Source organism: Podarcis pityusensis (assembly GCF_964106645.2).
Source record: "Podarcis pityusensis genome assembly, chromosome: 8".
Taxonomy (NCBI): domain Eukaryota; kingdom Metazoa; phylum Chordata; class Lepidosauria; order Squamata; family Lacertidae; genus Podarcis; species Podarcis pityusensis.
The window spans coordinates 30793601-30820797 of NC_138033.1; the positions used below are offsets into that span (position 1 = coordinate 30793601).

At 44.2% G+C, this 27197-nt stretch overlaps 1 protein-coding gene across 3 annotated transcripts in view; it reads left to right on the plus strand.

Annotated features, from left to right (window-relative positions):
• The window catches only part of NFYC (nuclear transcription factor Y subunit gamma), a 56596-nt gene extending 35571 nt beyond the window's left edge, over positions 1–21025 (plus strand). For all 3 annotated transcript variants that reach the window (XM_081019643.1, XM_081019642.1, XM_081019644.1), the window contains 8 exons: positions 2360–2431; positions 3694–3807; positions 5285–5380; positions 13011–13184; positions 14819–14977; positions 17549–17656; positions 19106–19165; positions 20013–21025. In XM_081019643.1, coding sequence (XP_080875769.1) covers positions 2360–2431; positions 3694–3807; positions 5285–5380; positions 13011–13184; positions 14819–14977; positions 17549–17656; positions 19106–19165; positions 20013–20129 — 900 coding nt within the window. In that variant the 3' untranslated portion in view covers positions 20130–21025. The remainder of the gene's footprint in view (positions 1–2359; positions 2432–3693; positions 3808–5284; positions 5381–13010; positions 13185–14818; positions 14978–17548; positions 17657–19105; positions 19166–20012) is intronic.
• Positions 21026–27197: the final 6172 nt, after the last annotated feature.

The following is a 27197-nucleotide window of genomic DNA, read 5'->3' on the forward strand; positions in this document are numbered from 1 at the left end:
TTGATGCATAAAAATCAGAATTAATTATGTTCCTTTAGTAAACATAGCTCTGACATGTAGGAGCTGCAAGTCTGAGATTTCAGCTCAGTGGTAAAAAGTCTTCTGCAGCTTTCCAAAAAGGCGCAGTTTTTTTGGTGGGTTTTTGGGGTTGTTGTTTTTAGTACTCTGGTCACGTGATTCAATTTATTACACTGTGAATGAACAAAACATTGAATGTCAAGCTATAACCCTTCTGCCTGAGTGGAAATTTTAATAGGGACTGTGGAAGAAAGATAATTACAAAAAAGCCCTCTACAGCTACTCTGTTTATAATCATTGCTGAAATTACGTCTTGTACAGCCAGTCCACTAAATGTTCCTCTATGCAAATACAGGTCCTGATTTGCCTGTACTATGCAATTGGCGGGTGTACAAAATGTTCAGATTCTGCTTCTGTTTGAAGTGACCTTGGTGTCTGTTGTTGGGCTATATGTATCCAATGAAATCAATGGGCCCAAGTCCCACTTCAGTCATATGCCTGATCTGGGTGTGAGACATCGAGGCATTGGTTTGTATTTCATTCTAGTCCTGCTCAGAGTAGACCCATTTAAATAAGTGAAAATGACAGTGTTCAGTCCTTTAATTTCAGTGTGACTACTGAGTCAAATTGAGTTGGATACAACTCTTACTGATGGTATCCCTCTTGGCTGTTCGGAGAGATCAGTAGAAGAAAAACTTTCTTTCTTTCTTTCTTTCTTTCTTTCTTTCTTTCTTTCTCCCATATTTTTCTAGCTTAAGGAAACTACTTACACATTGACTTTACTGTAGGAAAAAACCCTTCACATTAGCCTGCAAGTTGTGGAGGCTTCTGAGACATCCTTAACTTCACATGGCATGTTGACCCTCACATCAGCTGAGCACTCTATCCTGGAGCACACCTTGTGTTGCAGGGAAGCAGCTGTTTTCAGAGAAACGTGTCTACTCTTTTAACTGAAGAATGGTTGTTGATGTTCCAAGGAATCCTGGTGTTTCTTGAAATACATTTGGACAACCACTGTCCTAAACCTCTTGGCTGTATTTGACATGGTGTTAATTCCATTATTTGGAATTAACCACAAGGTGTTAATTCCATTATTTGTAGGAGACAGTGTAGATTAAGGTAACACAAAGTTTTTGGAATGCACTTTTCCAAGTGTTTCCTATATTATTTTGGTCATCCTTTAACAACCTGCTGAAATAGGCCAACATAATTCTCATGCAGCTAGCATATTACTGTGCTAATTTCTCTCAGAATGCAGCCTGTTGTACATCACGGCTACCAATATGCTGAGTTCTTCAAAGTTGCACATTGTCACCTCTGTAATTTCAACATCTGCAAGAAGCTGCTGGGCAAGATCTTCCTGAGCTTTGGTATGCAGTGTCACCTATATGCTGATGGTGCCAGTGTGTGTGATCTAAGCATCTGGGAGCTTCTTTCTCTCTGGAACCAGTGTTTGCTTTGTTTGTGCACACAAGGGTTGACAGTTGAATCCAAGAACAGTGCAGATAAATGTCCATCCAGGTCAAGAGGTCTCCTGCCACTCAGTTCTTTTCACAGACTGCTTACTTGATGGCCTGGACCCTGCATAACTGGGAATGCCCTCTATATTAATCCCGATGGTTGTTAAGATCTACTGGTGAGGTTCTGCTTAGAAACATCTCTTCATAAGCAGTCACAACAGCTAGAAGATAAATCAGAATCTCTTTTGTACTTTTATAGTGACCCTGAAGCTGTAGAAATTTTCCCTTGAACTTTAGAAATGCCTGTCCACTCTGACCTTAGGGGTGGGGAGATAACAGAACATAATTTATTAGAGCAGGATTCATTTTTAGGATAACTAAGAGTTGACTTTGCTGCTGCTAAGCCTGTTTTGTTTTTGCTTTTTTGAATTGGGTAATTGTCAGGTGCCTTTCCTAACAATCCCTGTGGATATTTTGATTTTATTACAGAAGCCAAACTGTCCTTTTCAGATCTGTGGGTCACTTGCATAACCATAGCAATGGCACTCTAATGAAGGGGAGCAGGAGCAGCTCCAAATGTTAAGTGACCACATTTGTCCTCCCTCAGGGCAGTCTTTTCAACCTGGTGCCCTCCAGACATTTTAGACTGCAACTCCCATCAACCCCAGCCAGTACAGTAGTAGCCCAAAACATCTGGAGGGCACCAGGTTGAAAAAGGCTGCCTAAAGGAAAAATAGACAATCTCCAGTACAATATGTTTGTAAGCCAGCTTGTGTTAGCTAATTTTTTTTTTTAGTAGATGCCTTTGACTGTCCTTTTCTAGACTGAATTGTGTGTACCAGAGTGATACAAAGTCTCTTCTTTTCCATTGATCTCTGCAGAAAGATTTCAGAGTTCAGGAACTTCCATTGGCACGCATAAAGAAGATCATGAAACTAGATGAAGATGTAAAGGTAAAATTCCTGTAAAAAATGTTGAGTTTTGACATTTGCAAGTCAATAAATTTGTTCTGAGCATATTTAATATTAAAAAACACATCCCTGCTTGATTCCTCTTCCCAAATTGGTAACAAAGCCAACTCCAGGCACTATTGGATATTCTGGATCACCCAGACCCATTTCAGTCCAGATAAAGGCCAGGGTTTGGCAAAGAGACAACCTTGGTCACCCTGAAATATGACCTCTGTCAGGAAAGAGCTGGAAGTTTACTTCTGCTTAGTTTGTTCTTGATCTGTCAATATCTTCTGATACCATTTATTATGGTTATCTTGCTGGATTGGTTATGTTGGTTGGGAGACACAGTGATTTTGGTGGGTCCACTCGTATCTGCAGGATTAATTTCAGAACATAGCACTGGGGGATTTATGCTTGACCCCATGGCATTTGAGCTTGTCCTTGCTTTTTCACATCTATATGAAACTGGTGGTTGAGGTCATCTGGGGATTTGCAGTGTCATCAGTATGCAGATAATACACAGCTCTCTTTCTCCTGGTCTTTTGGATCAGGAGAGGCTATGGAAATTCTGAACCCCTGTCTGTAGACTCAATATTAGCTAAATGAGGTTCAATAAACAGAAGATGAAATGCCTTTTCTGGCATTGTGCATGTAGTTGTGTTTGTGTCTTAAATTGTATTTTTTTATACTTCAGAACGTTTTATTTATATGCAATTTTAACTAAGTAAACTCATGATTGGCTAATACTTCTTTGACTGACAGTTTTATTTTTACTGTATCTGGAAGTGGTGAGGGTTGCACTGAGGCTGACAGTGTGAAATGAGACATTTCCTGTTTGAGAGAGGAAGTTTGTCTGTTCTGCAGATGACTTGGGGAATTGTCATATCCGCTCTTAAACTACAAGGGTGAACAACACAAGTACACCCTCCCCCTCCCCCCCGCACTAAAGAACACAGAGACCTAACTACCCCTTCTTCTGTAGATATGTTATCACTTGCTGTGACATTGCTGGCCTTGAGACCTTGCATCAACTTGGGTTGAAGAGGCCATGAGGTGCTTTTACATGTAACACACATGTGCCACTTCAAGTAGAGCATGTTACAAATGTGATAATACAAAAATGATTTGACATCTCTTTCCTGTACATGAGGAAGACCTCTTTCTGGAGTCTGAGCAGCAAAACTTAAGGGTGTGTGGGGACAGACTTTAGCATCTAGTTATGTTTTTCTATAGTCAGAGTAAATGCACCCTTTCCTTATTAGATGATCAGTGCAGAGGCACCTGTTCTGTTTGCCAAGGCTGCTCAGATATTCATCACAGAACTAACACTACGGGCCTGGATACACACAGAGGACAACAAGCGCAGGACCTTACAGGTAATGGAAGACTTATTTCTCAGCTACCTTAAAAGTGCCATGGCATCTCCTTCTGCTTTCTGAATATTTCTCCAGTAGGGGCTGGGGCAGGGGAGTGGAATGGAGAGTAGACTGGAGCTATTTGACTTGGGCTTGTAAAACGAAGTTGCAGCACCTTTGCTGCAGAGTGGTGTCAGGAGGAGGAGGAGGCAGTTTGCAATGGAGAAGCAGCATTTAGGAACTTAACCCTTCCCCCACTTCCAGACTTTGTTTCCTTTGAAGATATATGTCAGAACCCCATGGTGCTAATGGGTGAGGATAGAGTTGCAAGGAGAAAGTGGCCCTGAGGTGTCTGCATATGTGAGGTGGCTAGTAATATGAAGTTCTGGCCTCTGTGTTCAGTACGTGTGTGTCCTGAGAACTTCTGTCGAACCTCCATGTCACTTTTCACCTCCACATGTTTCAGATTACTACAGCAGCAGGGCTGGCTGGGACTGATGGGAGTTGTAGTCCAAAACATCTGGAGGGCACCAGGTTGGCGAAGGCTGCTCTGTTCAACCTCACCAGTGTCATTGCCTTTAGAAGTGCAGCTCAGACTTTTGTCGATGGCTGCCACACTGGTTTGATACTCGGAAACAATTTGAAGGCAAAAAGAATCCCGAATGTCGGGGGGGGGGGAGTCCGCTTTCTGAAGTGCTCCTCTGCTTCTGCTTTCAGTTAATAATGTAATAACTGGTTGGCTGCACTAGTGGTTCGCCTTTCCAAAGGTTCCTGAGCAAAATTCATGGGGCTGAATTCTAGTAGTAATCCAACATAATAATCATGGATTTCATGCAAGCTGCACTAAGGACCAAAATAGACATGATGCTGAAAGTTCCATGATCAGATCTCAGGATCCAGAATTCTCCACCCAATTTGAGGGTCAGTTATGGGCAAGTGGACCACCCACGACTCATTATAAAGTAGTTGGCTGGTAGTATTAAATGATGTTGCTCCTTTGTGTGAAGCATACAAGACTTGTGACCTTAACCAGCTGCTGTAGAGTAGCCTTAGGTAGATTTTGAATCACATCCACATAATATTAAATAAGCAGTGCATGTGTCCTTGGGTTGAGTAAACTAGCAAAATTCAAGATATCTCTTATTGATTGACTTTCCACAAGGCTGTGAAGTTTGAGAATAACCTTTCCTTACAGTTCTTCTGATAGCTTCCCACTGCTAAGGATTCGCTTCTTCATTGCCAAGTATCTCTAACGCAGCCTTTCTCAACCTTGGATCCCCAGATGTTGTTGAAGTACAACTCTCATCTTCCCTGACCACTGGTCCTGCTTGTTAGGGGTGATGGGAGTTGTAGTCCAACAACATCTTGGGACCCAAGATGAAGAAAGGCTACTCTAACATCTATGAGGTGCTGTTGCTTGTTAATCTGAGCCTGGTCAATTCCAGCAGTGTACAGGTGGGCAAGGCTTAATGTAACCACCACCTTCTCCTTGTTACAGAGAAACGACATTGCCATGGCCATCACTAAGTTTGATCAGTTTGACTTTCTCATTGACATTGTTCCGAGGGATGAACTTAAACCTCCCAAGCGCCAGGTGAGAGTGAAACAGTCTGTGCCCTGTTTGTGTTTGTGGTCTCTAAAGATTTGGGCGGGGTGGGGGGAGGGTTTGCCAGTATTTTTGCCTGTGCTGATTCCTTCCCCCAAGATCACCATACAACAGACAAAAGTGCTTGCCTAGGATCAAGATGTCACTAGTCTGGAAGCACTGCATTGATTCTAAACTAGCTCTGTTTGCCCCCCAAAACATAAGGGCACATATTCAAATCTCTTGTGATGTTGATGAGATGATGGTGATTTTATTTCATTTATGAATTGCTTCTTACGCAGCACCTGAAGTGATTTACAATATAACCTATATAAAACAATTACAGATATAAAAACAATTGATACAATTGCATAAAGAAAATCAGTTTTAAACAACAAGAGCATTACATGTTAGACAGCTGAGGTCTTTCATGAGCAGCATTTACCACCCTCAAAATTCTCCAGCCTCCGTTATCTACCATTTAGAGAAGTTAGCAGCAAGCCCATCAGACCATCTTGCAATCAGTGTTGATTGCATTGTGGAGGTTGGGGAGATTTGGGACAATTGGCACTCTGTAGGTGAGCTTGGTCTGGGGATCCAAATGGTGCAGTGGAAGCAACTTCCAGTAGAGCCATTGCTGCCCTCTCTCCTGAGTGGCCAAGCTCCATGGTCAGAGGCTATGGAAGACCAGGCACAAAATACTGGGTACACCTGAGACATTGCCTTTGGGGCAGGCAGATACCTGGAGGTGATGCACATAGGATTGGGGGAAGAAATAGGGATAGTGACTTGAATGAATGGGTAAGACACAAGATCCAGACAGTGGATGTCACACAGAACCGGATTTTAGACTGTCGTATATGAACAAAGTTCAGCTGACCTGCATGGCCACCAGAGTTCACATCTTCTCCTTTAGTGGGGGTGGGAAAGAGCTATTCACTCAGCTTCAACACTCCGCTTTTTGCATATATATTTAAACTGGGTATAGATAGACTGCCAGCCTATATTAAATGAGGCTTATTCTCAAAACCCTTACCTTTTCTGTCTTGTTGGAGTGACAAATGGTATTGCTGGCGCCTTTTGAGAAGAATAATTGAATGTTTTAGAAATTGTGAAAAGCAGCATGAGTGTTGATTTGAAGTGCTGAGCACACACACATGCACCCTTCTACAGAGGCACAATTGGGCACTTTATTAGCTGCACAGCAGGCTCCCATTACATAAGCAATAACCTGTGCACAATGCCCTCGGTTTATGCCAGGTGCTTAGAGATTGGATACATACAGGTTTATGACACTCTCCTCACAGCCATCTGGAACTTTCATTAAGGTGCTGACATCTGACTGGTCAAAACACCTTGTAAGTGTGCTGGTCAAATAGTTCAAACATTGACTTCCTAGAGCAACAGTCAGAGATAATTATTCTAATTTAGAAGAACCACCGTCTTCCAGAAGACTCCAGTTCCTCCAAGAAGCCGTACAGAGCACCAGCCCAGGCCACACTGAGGGCCCATGTCCTCCCTGCCACAAGGATTGAGCCACCCCAGGAACGTCACATCCCAAATCTTTCTCGGCAGTTGTTGCTCCTGTAAACATCCTTGACTGGAAGCTGTATGGTGCTTGAAGGGGCTTTCAGTCGGATGTTTACAGCGGCAGGCTGCTGCAGTTCTCCTGAAACATAACGGGTTTGTATTGAAGAGTCACTGTGAGGCGACATTTGGGGTTGGAAGCAACTGTGGTGTTAGAGCAGGTTAAGGATCAACACTTAGGTCACAGCTTTACATTAAACCACCCTTAGAGAATATATATATATATATATATATATATAACGCCTACAACTATGTTACCATCTTTCTTTACTCGTAAATAGACTTGCATTTCTGTACAGATGTTGCTATATAATTCTATTTAATTGAATACTAAGAGCACTTTGTATTTTTGTATCCCACTGTTTTTGTATCCCACTGTTCCTGAAAAATGCTGAAGGCGGTGCCTTATTGTGCCTGTCTTATAGCAGAGACAATGTCTTTGGAAGACCTTCAGAGAGAAGTTTGCAGTAATGTAGCCATCACTGTACATGGGACATTTGCAGTTTCATGAGCAAAAAAGACAGGTCCCTGGCTCCACAGAAAATTATAAACTAAATTTTGACAGTTCAGGAGGCAACAGGAGTGGGAGGAAAGGAAAGGCTGAAGCAAATGAAGCTACACATAATTAGGCTGGGTTACATGAACCAGAGACCTTTAAGTATTCTTAGTAGCAATGTTGTCAGCAACCCTTTATTCAGGAGTGGGGAATTGGTTGCTGGGCTGCAACTCCCATCATCCACTGGCTGTGTTAACTGGGACTGATGGGAGTTGGAGTCCAAACATCTGGAGAAGATCAAGCTGATGGTCTTCTGCAAGTTTATTTACTGTGTGGGAATGTTAGTGTGCAGTTCAAGTGGAGTTAATAGATGGCAGTTGCTAATATCCCCTTGCAGGAATGCAACAAATCACAATTTAGCTTTCTCTTTCAGGGATGCAAAATGCTGTTCCTTTCTGTTAAACACCTTGGATCCAGGGAGATTCTGGGGCCAGCTGCTTCCAAATCAAATCAAATACCTCACAATATAAAATACCTCACAATATAAAACTTTTCAAATCACTGGGATAATTAAAAGGACAAGGGTGAAGCTGTCAAGGGTTATAGAATCACACTGTGGTCATGTGCACTTAGATGTTCTGCTACACCCAGTCTATTTCCCAAGGGGGAGGTCTGTTGGGAACCCTTTTGGGTAAAATTGTGACTAAAAATGAGACTACTAGAGCAGTGGTATCTTTGTCCTGATCTGCCAGGAGAACCCTCATTTGATTTCTTCTCAGAGTTGTGGGCTGGAGATCCAACATTTTACTCAGCATCAGTTGGCGAGGTCTGCTATGCAAAGGACAATCTAAGAGAATGTGGTCCATTGAATCTGGTACTTCTTGGTTGCAGGCACACAAACAGACTTGATATGGAGTGTGTGAGAATCTGCCTTTAGTCACTGCAGAAGGGAAAGCTTCCTATTTGGGCAAGGCTGTCACTGGGGAGCTCCAAGATTATCTAAGAGCTTTTACTGGGAAGCTTAAGATAGCCTTGATTCCTCAGCTCTGAGGAAGCTGACTCTCCAGGATTGCTGTAAGGACGGTCTGCTGTCTTTGAAATTCAATCTCTCATCAATACAGCAGCCTCTGCTTCTGTCATCTGACAACCACAGGGAGTGCCTGTTTCTAAATTCCATTCCTGCTAGTACACCATGTATATGGCTGGAATTTTGAAAGCTGCTATAGAATAAACATACAGTAATACTGGAACTATCACCTGCTTTCTGTGATTTTAAAATCCCCCCCACCCGCACTTCAGAATATGATGGATATTATCTCCAGCACAATTGATAACTCCAGCAGGGGCACCATTTCCAGATGTTCTCATTGGGCTGTTTTGGTAATTCTTTTTCCAAAAGATTTTTGTTCTTATGCAAACCACAAGGTACCCTACTGATACCTCCCCTCTTGCATTGTGACTGTGTCATTTTGGGTACATAAGAATTGGCACTCACTTCTGAACCCCGGAACTTGTGGTCCACAGCACATACCAAATTCAATTCCAATATCTCAGTGTGCCGGGAGAATGTGCATGTTGGAAACACAACTGGAGATGCAGGACAGGTAGTCTGGACCAAAGGCCTCGCTGCCACTCAGCCAGCTGCCAGATTGCAGGGCAGCCCTTGGTTTTCTATCCATAAAGAAAGCAGGTGTGGTGGGAGGGTGAGCTTGCTTAGCTGCAGAGAGATTCCAAGGAAGCTGCTGAGCATCAGAGCAAACGCTAGCTTAATCAGCAGCCCCGGTTCTAGCTGGTTGGGCTGCAACACTCTGAAGATTTTTCTACTTTCTGTCTTTCCCAGGTCAATCCCAAAGCAGACTGTGTTTCAGCTGAGCCTTCACTGCAAACATAGAGTAAGTTAGGTGCCTCAGGAGGCCAAGTGTGGGGAAAGCTGCAGCTCTTTCTCCCTATTGCAATCCAAGGATTGCAACACTTCAGATTCCATGGAGATTTTGTCTAGAATGAAGTCACCCTCAGCATCTTAATAGCTTGCATTCCTAGTTAATATTTTGCAGTGTTCCAGGCAGAAATGGCTTTACATCTACCCCAATTTGAGTTGGGCCACATCCTGCTGGCAGATACTTGTTTTCAGCCTATCTACTAAGCACTTAACCACCTCATGTTTGTCACTGGTTTGAAAGCAAACCAGGACCACCGAGAAGTAATATAATGGTTTGTACGTATTTGGTGAGCTCTCTTGGAACATAAGTTTGCAAATTAAAAGATTTTTAGTTTTGTTTTATAAAAAACACAACCAAAACAGCCTCACAAGAACTTTCACCATGTAATAAAAGCTGGTGTCATTAGAAGGGGAGGGAGAAGAAACTAGGTGTGTGGGAAGAAGAGGGAATTGACCTGCTCAAGCTCTTAGCAGTTTATAGTAATGATCCTGGAGGAGGAGGAGGGATTAGGGTTAGGGAGATGTTTACCCTTGGGTTATAAAATAGACTTCCCTCCCTTTACTATACAGGGTTTCTGTAGGAAAAGAAAATGGATCTTTAGCTTTTTCACCCTTCAGCCCCCAACTCCTGCTGTATAGCTAAAACTTGCCTAGTTTGGGGACTGACAGCCAGCCCTGCTCCTCCGCCCTCTTGTGCTATATGGCACAGCAGGGAAAACAGGAATGGTTCTGACACTCGCTCTTTAAGAACATGAGAACGTAGTTTAATTGAATTCCGTAGTTAAACCATGTGCTGCATGAAGAAGTACTTTTGTCGGTCATGAATCTTCCAACATTCAGCTTCATTGGATGTCCACAGTTCCTAGTATTATATGAGAGGGGAAAGAGCTTTTCTCGATCCACCTTCCTCATGCCATGCATAATTTTATAAACTTCTATCATGTCATCTCTTACTCACTCTTTCTCTAAATTAAAAAAAGGCCCAATACTGTTACTTTCCCTCATACTCGAGTTGCACTGGCCCTTTGATCATTCTTGTTTTTACTTTTTTTTTAATCCCTTCCAACTCTACCCTTGAGATGAGGTGACCAGAATTGTACACAGTATTCCGAATATGGCTGTACCATAGATTTGTTTAACAGCATTATTTGGGGTTGATATCTAGTGTGTCCTTCAGAAAAGCGGGGCTGAGTGGGTTGCAGGCATGCATTCTTCTGGCAAAGCATTATCCAGTACTTGCGTTGTAAAGAGAGTTTTCCTCCCCTTAAAGCAATCAACCCTGGATCTACAGAGTGGGACAGACCAATAAGTTTGCACAAGAGATCCTTACATTATGTTGATGGAATCCATTCCAGCCATTCTTGGTGGTCTTGTCTCTTGGCCTCCACTAATCTACAAGACTACTGGCAGGAGGGCTGGGTGACTGTGACTGCGGTTCAGAAGCATAAGTCATTAAAATCCAATCACTGTGCATCCAAAAATGTTTCAGAAACAATGAAAGTTGTACTTGAACTATTCCCCCCCCCCCAATTATGTATGAGGATAATTGCTTTGTGTAACCTGTTTGTCTCTGATAAGCTTAAGATGTAAAGTTAGCCAGAATAACCCACAGGATCTACAGTTTTGAACACTGGAAGGTGAGGACATCTTCACACCTTCCTTTTTCCTACATGGAGAAAATTTACTCCATGCTGGGGAGGGGGGAGAGCATATTGAAGCCAACTGTGGTTGAACGAAAAAGAGTAATGAATGACTTCTAACCCTCAGATGCAACCAACGCTCCCAAAAAAGGATTTCAACATACTTGTAACTAACTTACAGACTTTTCAGCTTCATATGCATGTCTGTGTACTAGGAACTGGATGTTTGGTGAGCTGCCATTGAACCAGAAGGTAGTTGTGTAACAGCTTTGCAGAACTGGCGCTCAAGTTGGCAATTGAAAGGTGACAAGGGTCCATACCCTGTTTCTTTCTCTACCTTCAAGGATAGAAAGGAAGTCAAAAGAAATTGATTTGCAAGCAGTTTGTGGCATGTGCTCTACATAGAACCAGAATTTCCCATGCAGCAGCATGTGTAAACATCCTACACTCTCAGCTGTGACTTTCTGGTGGCTGGGAGAAGGTTGTTTACGCCTTCTGCCATGGATTGTTCATCTTCAAACATCTTCATCTACTACCTCCAAATCATCTCTTACAGGCTGATTCAAAGTGGGGAAGAGAATGCTGTTCTTACACAAAAAAACAACCTGAGCCAGGTTTTCAGCCCTAGATTATCACCATAATTCATTATAATTAACTCACAGCTTTAATAGGGGCCCAAAAGCAGTCTATGAAAGCTTCCTGCCCAAAGGTCACGCTGTTTATTACCCAACGCTGCCCATATCTGCAAGGGGCAGCAACACTAGTCCAGATGGTACAAATAATTTTCTCGGTCTCATGCTTCCGGAAAGGGCAACCCACCCACCTACACCATACACACTCAGACATTTGAGTTACAGAGAAGTTTTCATCCAGCCTGCAGTGGTTATGATCAAGGAGGTATTTCTGCTCTCCAAATCCACCTTGGAGAATTCAGAATGGGAGTGATTTTTCTCCTTCTGGAGTTCATTTAACACCCCACCCTTGCTTCTGGAAGCTCAAGAGTGGCATATGAGAGGTTGTCCCATTTCACCCATACCTAGGTAGATTAGATGGAGAGATGGCAAGGCACGATTTGCCCAGTGAACTTCATAGATGAGCAAGGATTTGAACCCTGGTGTTCCCGTTTCCAAGTCACCATTCTACTGGCTGTAGCACCCTAGATTTTCAGCTAGAGGACTGCCATTTTTTCCACTGCTTGTAGTGACATTCTAGGACAGGCTTCCTCAAACTCGGCCCTCCAGATGTTTTTGGCCTACAACTCCCATGATCCCTAGCTAGCAGGACCAGTGGTCAGGGATGGTGGGGATTGTAGTCTCAAAACATCTGAAGGGCTGAGTTTGAGGAAGCCTGTTCTAGGAGTATGAAAGCCCACCCCCTTCTTTAAAAAGTGGGGAAAGTACTTATACCATAAGAGCACTTTCACAGATCCCACCCACTACCCACCGAAAACCTTGAGTCAGCTGGGGATTTCACTAAACTTTGCAGACTTGGAAGATTGTCTCATAGACACACACACCACTTTCTGCTAAGACCAAACCCTTGAGGGATGTCCCATGTATGCAGCACACATTAACCTCTTGTGGCTTCCATTAAATAATTCAAATTACAATGAGCTTGGGCAGAAAGCAGGACTGAATGCTGAGCAAAGTGGCTGATAGATGCACAAAACCAATCAGATATAAGGTATCTGGGTTTGTTTGGGTTTTTTGGTGTCATGTTTTTGTATATAACAAAAAATCAATTAAAAAATTGGGGGACGCACACCATAAGGTTTCTGACAGTGGAGAGACAGGCATTGTTCTCTGATTCCATTGAAGCCCATCATTTTCAGGTCAGTAGGCATAGGCTTGCTGCGAATTACTAAGGATCTGAACATCCCATTCCGAAGCACTGCACAGGCTGCTGTACTGGATATCACAAAGAGGACTTTGGCTGATGAACTCTGCTTTTTCATCCCCTTTTTTTCCTTTGGCACAGGAGGAGGTACGCCAGGCTGTGACCCCGGCAGAGCCTGTCCAGTACTACTTCACACTTGCTCAGCAGCCTGCAGCTGTCCAGGTTCAGGGGCAGCAGCAAGGGCAGCAGACAACCACGTCCACCACGACCATCCAGCCAGGGCAGATCATCATAGCACAGCCTCAGCAAGGGCAGGTTGGTAAATTGCATTCCAGAGGGCTTGTGCTCTGCGTTAGAGGTGGGCTGAAGAGTGCCCCTTGTGTGACTTACCTTGGTACGTTCTGGCCATGCGAAATCGGCTTCACCACACACACCCCTTTCTATCCTCCATACAGGCAAGCAAGAGGCATTATCACAGTTAAGTGATAAACTCCAGCCAGGTGAAAGTGCCCAAGGAGGACACAGCACAGCTAACAAGGGATGTGGTCAGCAAATGGGTGTAACATAGGGAGAGTTCTGAGGGCCAGATGGAAAGGTCTGGAGCAGTGCTATTTTTCCAGAAAAAGAGGTGCCAGAACTCACCACGAACACCTCTCGTTTTCTTAAAAAGGCAATGGTGCCCACCTGAGAGGGGCTGGAACTGAGTTCCAATGAGTTTCTGCTTGAAAAAAGCCCTAGTCTGGAGGACCATATTTGGTCCCAGGGTCTGAATTTCCCTAGCTCTGACAGCAGCAGAAACCCCAAACGTCCTAGATAATACTGCAGCCCATTCCACTTCCTAGTGGAAAATGCCAGCACTCTGGTGAGTCACCCAGAATTGTGGCAAGATCCTTTGGCTGCTGGATGGACAGTTCTCTGGAAGTTCTAAGTCTAGTGGAGAAGCTTAAGTTGGGCACCTTAGATTATGGGCTTGCAGATGTCTTGAAATACATTGACATGGGGCTTTGGACCAATAATAGTTTTAACAATAGCAACACCTAAAAAGTGTCATCATCTGCCTATTTGCCTAATTCGTCTGTAATCAAAACCCCTGATCTCAACTAATTTTGGTGTAGATTTCCATTTTTATATGTGGATCATCCCAACGCATGGCTCATGGGACTCAGGTGTTCATTGACTCTGTTCCTGTTGGTGGACTTCGGGGTTCTGGCAGAAATCAGAATAGATCCCCACAAGTCTAGCATCTGCCTATGCCGGGAGATTTAGTAACGTTCTGCTCTCTGAGACTTCGATACCCACTATCTGGGTGTTGTTTTGCAGCCTTGAGGACTGCAAAGAAAAAATCTTGGAGAGAAAACTGCAGGTCTGATTATTTTCATCAGCCCAGGCTTTCACAAAAAGAGCCTAAATTCTAAAGAAGTATGAGACATGTGCAGAAGATGTGTGGAGAAAGGAGAATTATCTGCTTTAGACCACCATTAGAGCAAGTCTTTGGGTCTTCCTGCCCCAAATCTATATTGACATCCAAACTCTTGATCCTCCTCATAAGTATTTGCCATGCAGTGTGAAGGTGCATGCAGGTACTTGCATGTTCCCAGATGCAACAATGCAGTCTTTTTTTTCAGGTAGAAAGCAACTGAGCTGCATAGATGTGTCCTGATTCTAACCCACTTACACTTTCCACTGGGAGTGGAGATACTGGTCTCTTTTGCTTTCAGATTGTTTTCAGCACAACATGTGTAAATCAAAATCTTATCCATTGCACCTCCTTGAAGGTAGTCAGCAGAGAAATTCTGGCAGATTGGGACATTGCTTGGAAAAAGTTGAGGGTCTGTGGGGGTTTTTTCTCTTTCTTTTCAGTCTGGCTGTTGCAGGGAACCAGCCGGGCTTCAGGTATATTTGGGATCCCTCAAGGCTCAGGATGCTTCCCTTGTGCTCTTTTCTTTCAGACCACCCCTGTGACTATGCAGGTCGGAGAAGGGCAGCAGGTTCAGATTGTCCAGGCTCAGCCGCAGGGGCAGGCTCAGCCAGCACAGAGTGGGACTGGGCAGACCATGCAGGTCATGCAGCAGATCATCACCAATACTGGAGAAATTCAGCAAATACCGGTAAGGAGGCATCCGACTAATCTTATTCTTTGTACTCAGGCTGTCCTCTTGTGACCCTTGTTCTCAAGAGGGTCTTCTCTTTGAAGGCTGTTGTTGTTGACGATGATATCCTGCTTTTAAGACAACTCAGAAGGCAGAAATGGCACTATGTTAGGGACTTGTGTTTGCTTCTCTCTGCTTTGAGTGGGCTTCAGTCTTCAACTTTGGGTTTCCAGAAGCTGTTGGACTGCAACTCCTCAGCCAACTTAGCCAATGCTCAGAGATTATGGGAGTTGTAGTCCAACAAAATCTGGGGCCCCAAGGTTAAAGAACATTGTGCTACAATAAAGAACCCAGTAGCTCCCTTCTGTGTTTCTCCCACTTCTGCCTTCTGCTGTGCTGCTGCACTTTCAAATACCCACCAACCCACACACACTCGCAAACCATCTGTGCCCCTCCTTCCTGCCATCATTTCAGAAGTTCAGAAAAAGCATATGTGGTGCAGTGCTCTCAAGTCTGAACACTTCTGTAATCCAGCTAAGTGTTTGCATGTTGCAAATAATCGCTGAAATAATTATAACTCTTTTGTCATAAACCACAATTTTCTGTAAAAGCTCACTAATCAGGAAGAAGATTAGGATAGAGCCTGACACCCTGACATGATAGCTTTCCATTTGCACAGCATTCTTTGATGTGTGGGAGCATTCGGCGGGGGGGGGGGTGTCATTTTTGCCACCAGCACATTTGGAGTGCTTTCTGGACACTTGACTCTCACTTGCTCTCAAATCCATACTGTTTCTCTTCTGTGTGAGCTTCAAGGTCCTTCCATTCATTGCACAGCAGTCTACCTTATGCCTAAACGTCCTCCTTTTTCTTATTCATGCTCTTCTTCTAAACTTCTTCTGCCTCCCTTTCTTCCTCTCTTGCTGACTTACACCAGTGGCTCTAAAACTGTGCATAATACTGGGAGGAAGGGTCCAAAGTTTCAGGGAGTGAGAGAGGATCCTCCAGCAGGCAGAGCCAGAGACTTTTTGCCACCAGAGCGGCTGTGCTTACCATGAAAGATACAGAGATGGGTGAGGTACAGGTGGGAGCTCCTGGCTCCAGTGAGCTCATTCCCTTCCTGCTTCTTTCACTTGGTGGAATGGGTTAAAGAGGAAGACTTGGATGAGCCATGGTCGTCCTCTTCTGATGCCACTGTTGCCGTCATATCTCAGTCAACAGATCCTTATATACAGCAGCTAATTGCATGCATTCATGTAGATAAGTTAGAGGATACTGCATGCTTGGCTGCCAGAGGGTTGTGAGGCTCTGAAAGTAAATTTTTTTGGGGGGGGGGACCTGAATTCATTAAATTTTTGAGCATGCCTTATGCCTCTGACAGCCTTCCCTTCTTTCCACCAAGCCAACTCCTTGTCTCTCACCCATATCCACACATCCATTTTGCACACATCTTGTTCATCGTCGCATAGGCTGCAAGCCCTATGGGTAGGACTGGCTGTCATTTGTATGTTCTGCACAGCACACTTTGACAATATATATTTAGTGCTCTTAAGTCAAAGATCACATCATCTTGCAACTTTTGTTGCCAAAGCTGCATTCAGCTCTGAAATCTTCATTTGCCTGCTTTGTACAACCAGGATGGGTTGCAGTCCTTAAAACCGCATGAAAAGATACATGAATGCTTTAAAATAATAAACTGTTCAAGTGTTATGTAGAGTCTTTGTGTGAGTGCTGCACAAGTGTTTCAAACTATACCCAGCCCACCTTAGGAAAAGGTTTTGCAGGTGCACCTCAAAACAGCTTGAGGCAATGGGATTTAACTTTAACTCTGTGACAAAAGCTTTCTGGTTGTGAGGAGTAGGATAATAGTTAAACCCCTGAAAGTCTGCCTTGTCCATTTCAGAGTTAGCTCTTATAGTTAAAGTCTAACTAGGGGCCTTTCGTGGCAAACAGGGTTTTCCCCTGAAGGCAAATTTCATTGCTGAAAGACAGCTGCATAGAGGTGCCTGTGCTCACATAGAGTATATCTGCTACAGGGGGCTACACTTTGCCTGTAACAGGGTGATGACCTTTAGAGAAAAATATTGCATCATGGAGAAATCGGCAAGGGGGCAAACTGCAAGCTTCATAGCTTCTGCTCCAAATGGTTTGGGCATCAGTGACAGGTATTAAAACATTTTCTCTGTCTGAAGATCTTCTCCCACCTGCTCCTAAAAAAAGGGGGGGGGGGGTTTCCATGCATATAGTACACAAGTGTCTAATGTTAAAGGACAGAAAGTTGACTATTTGGAATTCTGTCCCCAGAGAAACACAACTGGCCCTATGACAGTCAGTTTGTAGGTGCAAGACTAATGTTTCCGTTTGCCCAGACCTTTGGTAGTCAAGTAGCCTATATTGAGGTGCTCATCTTTTAGGGAAGTGGGATAAGGCTGTCAAGGGGGATAATGTAAAAGGGGGATATGTGGTCACATTTCAGCCCTGGCTTTATTTAGCCCTCCCTGTGTAATATCTCTGTCTCTTTTTAAAACAAGTGTGTAAAGCCTGCATGTTTCAGGTTACCAACTATGTGCCATCTCCTACTGTTTCTAGGTACATCTCAATGCCGGTCAGCTGCAGTATATCCGCTTAACTCAGCCCGTTTCTGGTGCCCAGGTGGTCCAGGGCCAAATCCAGACACTTGCAGCCAACACACAACAGGTATAAACTGAGGTCCAGTGGCTTGTTAATAGCTGTTAAAATGTACCTAGTCTGTTGAAAAGAAGTGGATTTTCCTGAACTTGGTCACTGAGGCAAGGGAGTGGCAGTAGTTTCCTTGGTCCTTTTTCTGTTGCCTGCCTTTTTCCATTTTAAAAAGTACGGAAACCTGTTTTGGACCTACTCCATTCTACCCCACCCCTTCATTTTTCAAGCAAGGTCCTGAGGCTTGATCACCAGAATTTCCATCAAAAGACAACTCCCAGAAAACAAATTACAGTTAACGTGCACTTTCAGGAAATACCTGTCATGCACCAGAGAAAACTACAAGATACAAAAGATACAACCTGTCCTGGAACACATGCTGGAATACAAAAACCTGGCTGTTGTTTGGCACAGGCCTCCTCCAGTGTTTGGCAAATTCAGCTAAATGCTATTCCTTCCCTTTTCTTCCCACTCCCACCTTTCTTGCATAGGTCAGCTTTTCTGTTCTGGCCACCTGCCAGATTTAACACAGCCATTATTTCTGTTCAGTCACCATATCTGATTTCCAGTGCTTTGCAAGAACCATTTTTAGTCACTGTTAATACATTCATTAAAAGCATCATTTACTTTTACTTTTACATCCTATATAACAGTATTCCTGCTCTTTCAAGTCTGGGATGCATCTTTATATACAGCCTAGCAATACACTCAGTTTTTTAAAAAACACATGCCTTTCCCCTCCTACTCCATGCACACAGCTTCCTTCTCTCAGCTGGCTATGTGAATGGCCTATAGCAGGCATAGGCAAACTTGGCCCTACAGATGTTTTGTGACTACAGTTCCCATCATCCCTGACCACTGGTCCTGTTAACTAGGGATCATGGGAGTTGTAGCCCCAAAACATCTGCAGGGCCGAGTTTGCCTATGCCTGGCCTATAGCAAAGGCTTGTCTTGAGGCTTTCAATATCACTTCCACCCCCAGGTGTCTCTACCACTTCCTCCTGTGAAATACGTCCATCCATCCAATCTCAATAGGCACCATGGCATTTTTTTGTCAAATAATCCACATGAGCAAAATAATATGAAAATCTAGCATGCATAACAAAGCAGCCTCAATCATCCTTTTGTCCTTTTGTTTTATTCTCTCTAATCTCTCTGATGAAGAAAATTTGTTTTGCAAATTGCTGTGTTTTTGTATGTTAAAGATACTTCCATAGAGCATTTCTTTTCTTTTCCTTTCTATTCTATTCCTTGTTCCGTTAAATGGGGGCAAGGAGGTGGATTTGTGAACCAAAGGGCTCTGATGCCAGCAGAAGAGAAGAGCCGCCTGGTGGGGCAAGCCTGTCTTTAAAATTAAAATGGTCTCTCTGTGTGGGAGTGCAGTTAAGGCAAGTGGCCTCTGACCTCCTTTTTTGTTTTTACACGGTGGGGCTGCAAATGTCAATAAATCAATCATCTATTTCGTAGATTGCACAGACGGAGGTTCAGCAGGGACAGCAGCAATTCAGCCAGTTTACAGACGGACAGGTATGAGCTTCAGAACCCATGGTGACAGCCATTGAGTTGGATTAAAAGAGGATCAGACAGTGGCTACTAGCCATGATACTACTATGTTCTCCCTCCACAGCTGGAGGCAGTATGCCTCTGAATGCTAGTTGCTTGGAATCAGAAGTGGGGAGTATGCTGATGTGCTCAGGTCCTGCTTGTGGGCTTCTTATAAGCATACCGTTGTCCACTGAGAACAGGATGCTAGACTAGATGGGTCATTGGGCTGATCCAGTAGGGCTATTACGCTATACACTAACACCTTGATGTAGGTCTAGCTTGATCTAGCTCCTATTTGGCCATCTTATTGCCTCTTATTTTCATTAAGAAAATGAAAAGCTTGGGAAGTTCATGGCTTCTGCAAAGTTAAGTTTATGTCTCCATTTGATTATTTCAAACTTACAGTAGGAGACAGGGAAACTAGAGGCAATATTTCTCCGTACCAATTGTTGAGAATCACAAGTGAGAAGAGGGCTGTTGCGGTCGGTTCCTGCTGGCAGGTTCCCCATAATGGGCAACTAGATGGCCACTGTGAGAACAGGATCCTGGACTAGATGGGCCTTTGGGATGAGCAACGGTGTTGTTAGGAATGTGAATGGCGGTGTTAATTCTTCACTTTCAGTGAAGTAGGGACTCCTTCTTGAGTATCATACATGACCATGGTGTGGGGTACACTGCATCAACAGTGTGTTTAAACTGCTTGACCTGGCATAGTGGGTCTCACTTTTGCCTATGTAACGGTTGTTCCAAGATGCTGCGATTCTGTATATGAATGTATCCATTGAAGAGGGAACCTCAGTGGGTCTCCTTGCTTGTTCTCTTCCAACAGCTCTACCAGATCCAGCAAGTGACCATGCCTGCCGGCCAGGACATCACCCAGCCCATGTTCATCCAGTCCACCAATCAGACAACAGATGGACAGGCCCCACAAGTTACAGGAGACTGAGTTGGTTCAGCCAGAGGGCTGTGGGATGTTATGGAAGTTACACCATCTTGATTGCTGTACAGCCAACCAGAGGCCCTCTTCAGCTCTTCTCCTCCATCCCTTCCCCAATATATATCTGCATTTGATATAAACCTGCCAAGGGCAGCAATCTACGTTGTATTCTATGAACTGCTTCAATCTGGTGGCAGACAAGGAAACCCCACAAACTGACAATGTTGCAATATTTTTCTTTTTCTTTTCTTTTTTTAAAAGAAAATGGCAAATTCTACATTGCTCAGCAATTCTGCTTTGTATATAACTGATGAATTTTTATAGGGCTCTGTCAAAAGCAGTGTATCTGTTTCCCTGTTTCTTCATTGGTGCAGCATCCTTGTCCCTCCCACTTCCCTGTCCAGTAAACTTCATCTTCCAGGACTTTCATCCTGCAACAACCCTGCGTTGGCTGCAAAAGCTGGACATATCCCCATCTTCATATTTCAGTCAGGAAGTGTGCGAGCCTGCGTGTGGGTGTATGTGTTTGAAAGGTTTCTCTTTTTTTTAATGTCCCAATCTAAGTATTGTTAACTTCAGCTTCTGAGGGAGGGGGCAGGGAGGGGAGTAAACCAGCCCCAGCAATTCTGTATTAAACCTGTTTTTGAAGGCAGCTTTCCCCAACATGTGACGCCCTCCAGATGTTCTGGACTACAACTGGCTTGGGGCTGATAGGGCATTGCGGGTGGGGAATCACGTTGGGGAAAGCTGCCCCATAGGCTTTAATATTGGCCTTGAACTATTTTTTTGAAATACTTTCGGTTTGGATGCGCAGATATGAGTTATTGGTTAACTGTATGAAGTCTCAGTCAATGCATGTGTAAAATAAAGCTGCATGAAATGCAATAAACTTGTTTTCTATGATAGTTCAAGAGCCGTGTGTCTTCTCTCAAATCAGCAGCCCAATAGCCCCCACTGGATGGTCCAAGACAACTTGAGCCCAGTAGCAGAAGATATAACTGGCATCTTCCCCTGTGGTGGTAAAGTGACAAATCTACTGAATTTCAAGGCTGCCCTAGAATCCACTGCTTGAGGCAAGGTTGCTGCCCTGTCCTACAACACTGGAAGGCTTGGCCTTGCCCTAAAAGGAAGGCTGATATCTGCCATAGTGTTCCTCTTCCCCACAAACTTCATGGTTCCCCTTCCTGGAAACTCTGGGGTAACTGTGCCAGGGGTAACTGTGCCCCTGAAGGACCAGGTGCGCAGCCTGGGAGTCATTTTGGACTCACAGCTGTCCATGGAGGCGCAGGTTAACTCTGTGTACAGGGCAGCTGTCTACCAGCTCCATCTGGTACGCAGACTGAGACCCTACCTGCCCGCGGACTGTCTCGCCAGAGTGGTGCATGCTCTGGTTATCTCCCGCTTGGACTACTGCAACCCGCTCTAAGTGGGGCTACCTTTGAAGGTGACCCGGAAACTGCAATTAATCTAGAATGCGGCAGCTAGACTGGTGACTGGGAGTGGCCGCCGGGACCACATAACACCGGTTCTGAGAGATCTGCATTGGATCCCAGTACATTTCCGAGCACGATTCAGAGTGTTGGTGCTGACCTTTAAAGCCCTAAACAGCCTAGGTCCTGTATACCTGAAGGAGCGTCTCCACCCCCATCGTTCAGCCCGGACACTGAGATCCAGCGCCAAGGGCCTTCTGGCGGTTCCCTCATTGCGAGAAGTGAGGCTACAGGGAACCAGACAGAGGGCCTTCTCGGTAGTGGCGCCCGCCCTGTGGAACGCCCTCCCATCAGATGTCAAAGAGATAAACAATTACCTCACATTCAGAAGACATCTTAAGGCAGCCCTGTTCAGGGAAGTTTTTAATATGTAACGCTGTACTGTTTTTAACACTTGATTGGGAGCCGCCCAGAGTGGCTGGGGAAACTCAGCCAGATGGGCAGGGTATAAATAATAAATTATTATTATTATTATTATTATTATTATTATTATTATTCTCCAAGAATGCTGAGATTGCCTACCTGACTGGTACAATTCAGCACCCAAGTTCAGTATTATTAGAAAAGGAATTAATAATTGGTAAACTTGATAGCATTTCTCGAGAGTGCGAAGTAGGCTGGAGTTGCTTTTGTCACTACAGGCAGACATTGCTTTGCGGCTATTAACACATTGGTATCCAGGCATTCCTCCCTGGAGAAACTGAGCTGTATATAGCAGACTTCATTCTGGAATTGGTTGGGTCTTCACTCCCCAACCTACTGCCCTCCAGATGCTCTGGATTATGATTGCCAGCATTGCCAATGTCGGGCATGGGAGTTATAGTTCAAAACACAGAGAGCAGTGGGGAAGGCTGGGTGTTGGTGATTGTGCCATGATCACACAGCTGGGATTATGGTTTAGCAGAGAGCTGAACTTAGATCTTCCTTGGTTGTAACATTCTGGATGATATGTCTCCCCCCTCTGCATGGCGTAGGTGTGAAAACCTTCGCTTTTCATTTCAAAATTGAAACCACACCTCAAAGCATCTCTGAGATGGTGCTACTCCAAAGTCAGGATAACAGTGGCGGTTTCCCCCTCACAGTCTCCAGTTCTGGGTGGGGTGGGGGGAACAAGTCAAGAAAGCAAACTCTTTCACGATTAACATTGTTTTTGTGGGCATCTGGCTAGTCCAGAGGGAGCCAGTTCCAGAAAGAGAGAAAATGTCTGCTTAGTGGTCAGTTTGTGCACTTGAATAGTCTTGAAAGCTGCCCAAAGAATTAATTTGTTACGGTCTTTAAATTCACACTTTCCAAATCCCTGGATATTTATAGAGTAAAAAGGAAGATTTTCTTCTAAATCTAGTATGGCTAAGATGCTGATGCTCTGGATCTGAAGATTGGACTACTGTAATGTGTTCTTCGGGGGGCTGCCCTTACAGCTGGTCTGGAGTGTAAAATGCAGCAGCTAAGCTACCCTACAGCAAGTGTTCTCAAACTGTGCTCTGCAGACCACCAGTGGCCTGAGGGATTCTTTCAGGTGGTCCATGGCATGTCTAACCAATGCCACTTACAATTCTATGAATTCCAAACTGTAATACAATAAAATTCAAGACATAGAAGAAGCAATGAAAATACCATCAGAAATCCTACAGTTATCTGAAGGAGCTCCTTTCTGACCTGCGTGCTGATTACGATTGGGTGTCCCAGTCTTTGGGAGCTCAGTTGGCTCTTACGCCTAAAAAAGGTTATGTGCTAGCCTCTGTAAAGATTTAAAATAACCCACTCACCCCGCTTCAGTGGAGTCCCTGTCTTTGTGCTTCAGTGAGAACGATGGTTGCTTCCTAATTGGAAGGAAGAGTGACCTGGGCAGGAACGCAACATTAAGCTTTCCATCCCTGCCAAGCAAGCTGAATTGATGGAAGCAGGACCAGAGCAACAAATCAAGCAGAGACACAGCAGGCAGCCTCCCCAGTGGGTGCATATGCTGGATTTACAGGAGTCAGTCATTATTTAATTGCTTGCTTTCTCAGCATACTGTAGCAGTTTTACCCCTGGCACAGTCACACACCACACAGTCTGGGAGATGTCGCTGCAGGTGCTGTAAATTTTGCTTTCGCTGCTTCTCCCAAAAGAGGAAAATGCACCCTCAGACCTAACAACATGCAATTGGGCAGGATACATTTCCTTTAATCCAGGCATGTCCAAAGTCCAACTTCAATCCTAAAAAAAGCTTAACAACTTCAATCCTAAAAAAAGCTCAACAACTTCAATCATTCCATGACCATATATGTCTTCCATCCAGTGAATAAAGTTTGAAGCCAAAGGTGGGGAACTGTACAACAAGGGCCAAATTGCCCTCTGGGCAATCTTTTTTGGGGGGGGCGGGTATACCAGTGGCAGGCAGGGCCTGTGGCAAAACCAGGCAGAGTAATGAATGAAAATGTTGCCTTTGTACCTCTTGGCTAGTTTCTACACACTTTCACACACTGTCCAAGTGAGCAAGAATGGAATACAAAGTTCCATTACACCCGGAAGAGTGAAGCACAGCTGGTGACTGGTGAAATTCCCCAAAGGCCAGACAGACCTGGGGGGCTTCCTTCAGCCCCTGAGCCTGAGATTACCCATCCATGTCTTATGCCATCTAATAAAATAAGGTCTTCTAAATTAAACCTCCCTAAGTTTGCATCGGACTAAAATGAGGTGCTTTGAAGGTGCTTCAAAACACATTCACATCACAGCATCAACTTAGGAGAGTGATGGGAGAATGCCTGACTCTAAGACAATGTCTGAAGCGCTATCTGCAACTTTCAGAAGTCCTTTGAGCCTAAAGCTTTAACAATAACATATGTAACCTGATTGGTTAGGGAGCACCTTCTGTTTAACTAGTCTCTTTACAATTTAAGTTTGCAACCTTAATGTGTAGTTAAAGACTTCTGTCAGACTCAAGTTCTACTGGAGCACCAGAGTCTCATCCCCAAACCCATTCTGGTTTCTGAGATCTCCCAGGGGCATTGCTATACTGGCAAGACCTGCTTGAGAACTGAAAAGATGAAAGTGGAGGCCTCTGTCTTTTGCACCTTTTGTGTTTTACAATTGTAGCAGCTGGTCGACCCCAGAATGTACAAATTGTATCCCTCTTCTGGTCACTAGAGGGCGCAGGACTCATTTTAATTTTTTTATTCTTCTGGAGACAGTAGCATCGAATTGCCCACTTTAAAGATGGCTGGTTAAACGTTACATAGTTACGTGACTGAGCTCTGTCAGATAAACATGCAGGGGACAGCTGTATCTTCATTCAATCTGGTAATGGGTGGAAGATTTTACCCTTCTGTCTGTCTTGAATCCTCATTCAGCTTCATTGGATGTTCCCAAATTCTGGAGTTATGAGGGAGAAAAACTGTTCTCTATCCACTTTCTCCATGCCATGCATCGTTTAATAAACTTCCAGCATATTTTGCTCTCCTTTTCTCTAAACTAAAAAGGCCCAAACCCTGCAACCTTTCCTCAAACAGGAGTTGCTCCACCCCCTTGATCATTTTGGTTCGCCTTTTCCAACTCTAGTATATCCTTTTTGAGGTAAAGGCAACCAGAACTGTACACAAGATTCACACTGCATATTTGTATTATTATGAGATTGGTACTTTTATTTTCAGTTCCTTTCCAAACTATCCACAGCATAGAATTTGCCTCCCCCCCCCCCACAACTGTCAAAAATTGGGTTGATCAAGCTATCAGCTAAAAACCCCAAGGTCTCCTTCCTGGTCAGTCACCGCCAGTTCAGGCCCCACATGTATACATGTGAAATAAAGATTATTTTGCCCTCACATTTATTACTCTATATACTTGTTTATGTAGAATTGTGTTTGCCATTTTATGGCCCATTCCCTCAGGTTGGAAAGGTCCAGTCTGGAGATCTTCAGAATCCTTGGGGTTTTTTCAAAAATAATCCTTAACAATTTAGTGTCATCTGCAAACTTGGCCACCTCACTGCCCCTCCCTAACTTGCTTATGAATAAGTCTAAAAGCTTAAGTCCCAGTAACTATCCTTGTGGGATTCTACTTTCTACCTCCCTCCATCGTGAAAACTATTCACTGTTCCTAACCAATGCTTCCTGTTACTTAACCAGTTACTGATCCACAAGAGGCCCTCTCTTCTTACTCCATGACTGCTAAGATTACTCAAGAGACTTTGGAGTATTTTGTCAAATAAGGTGGATGTCTAGAAACAAAGCAAAAGACAGAGGATGGGGAAGATGAGTGTGCAGTCTTGCTGCTTACAATTCTGGTCCTGGCTAATATAAAATAACCCTTTTCCCCTGGTCAGCTGACAGCCAAAAGCAATAAAGAAATTCCATTTTGTTCATGTTTATGTTTTTCCTTTGCCCGTGAGAGAGGGTGGAAAAGGTAAATTTGGGAACCAGCACAAAGGTAAAGTGATGCCGGGTATATTTATATTGCCAGGAAGCAGAGGCTGCTAAAAATAGTCCGGACTCAGGAGCGACAACCTCTGAGGGAAGACGGACCAGGCCCACCGTGGGAATGGGCAGCCCTGTGGACGTCACAGCTCCAAACAATAAATCAAGGGCCCTCTGCTAAGATGCCCAAGCGGCAGGCCGTCTCCCAGAGCACCCCTTGCTGAATGTGCCTCCCTTGCCTTGTGAAATTATATCCTATCAAAAGGACGGGTTTGGTGGAAGCAAGATGACGGAAGGTGTTGCCAAGTGGAATGATGTTTCAGTTGTACGGGGACGGAGGTGTCTCCGCTTCTCAGCTGAGATCAAGGGGACGTTCTGACGCACGCAAGGGCAAGATTTTTTAAGCTCTGCTAAAAGGAAGCGAGTGTCTCCACTCAGCAGAAAACTTGGGATACTGTTACTGTGGGAGGTCACCTGGGTGCCATCCCTCAGTGGCTGTGCTGTACTCAATCCATTTTTCAGACAGGAAAACCTGCTCTTGGCATTTGCTACTCCAACACAGAGGTATAGGGCGGTATATAATTTCAAATAACAAACAAACAAACAAACAGTAACGCTACCACCATCACTGCTCAGAGGCCTCACTGCTTTCTGATGCAACTCTGCCCATTCTCTCTGGCTGCCCTGCACAGGACTCCCTCCCTGAACACTTCAGCTCTTCCTTTCCCTTCAAATCTCTCCTTTAAACCTACAGTTTCATCAGGCGCAGCATTCTTTGAGATCACCACAGGGGAATTAACACACATCCCTAGAGTACGGGTGGCACTGTCCATTTTGTTTTCTCTCCATTTTTCATTTTCCCAATCTTAAATTCAGTTCTCCACATTCCTGAAGTGATTTGCAATGGTTTTTTTAAAAATGCTCATGAAATTTTGTCAGCTTGTTAGTGTGAATTCCGCCTAATAAACACATTTTGGAATTCATTTTCTACCTCATATACACATTTTTGGCAAGCTGCCTTCCCTAGTATAAGGCATTTTGGTAAGTTATTTTCACTACAGTACTATGTGCATTTTCATGCACACTCTCCTCTAGGAGAGATAGGTGAGTGAGCTGGCTGGTCCTCACCTTACCCAGCTGTGCCTACCTGGGTACTTGGTACATCAAACTAGACTGGGAGCAGGTTGCTATTG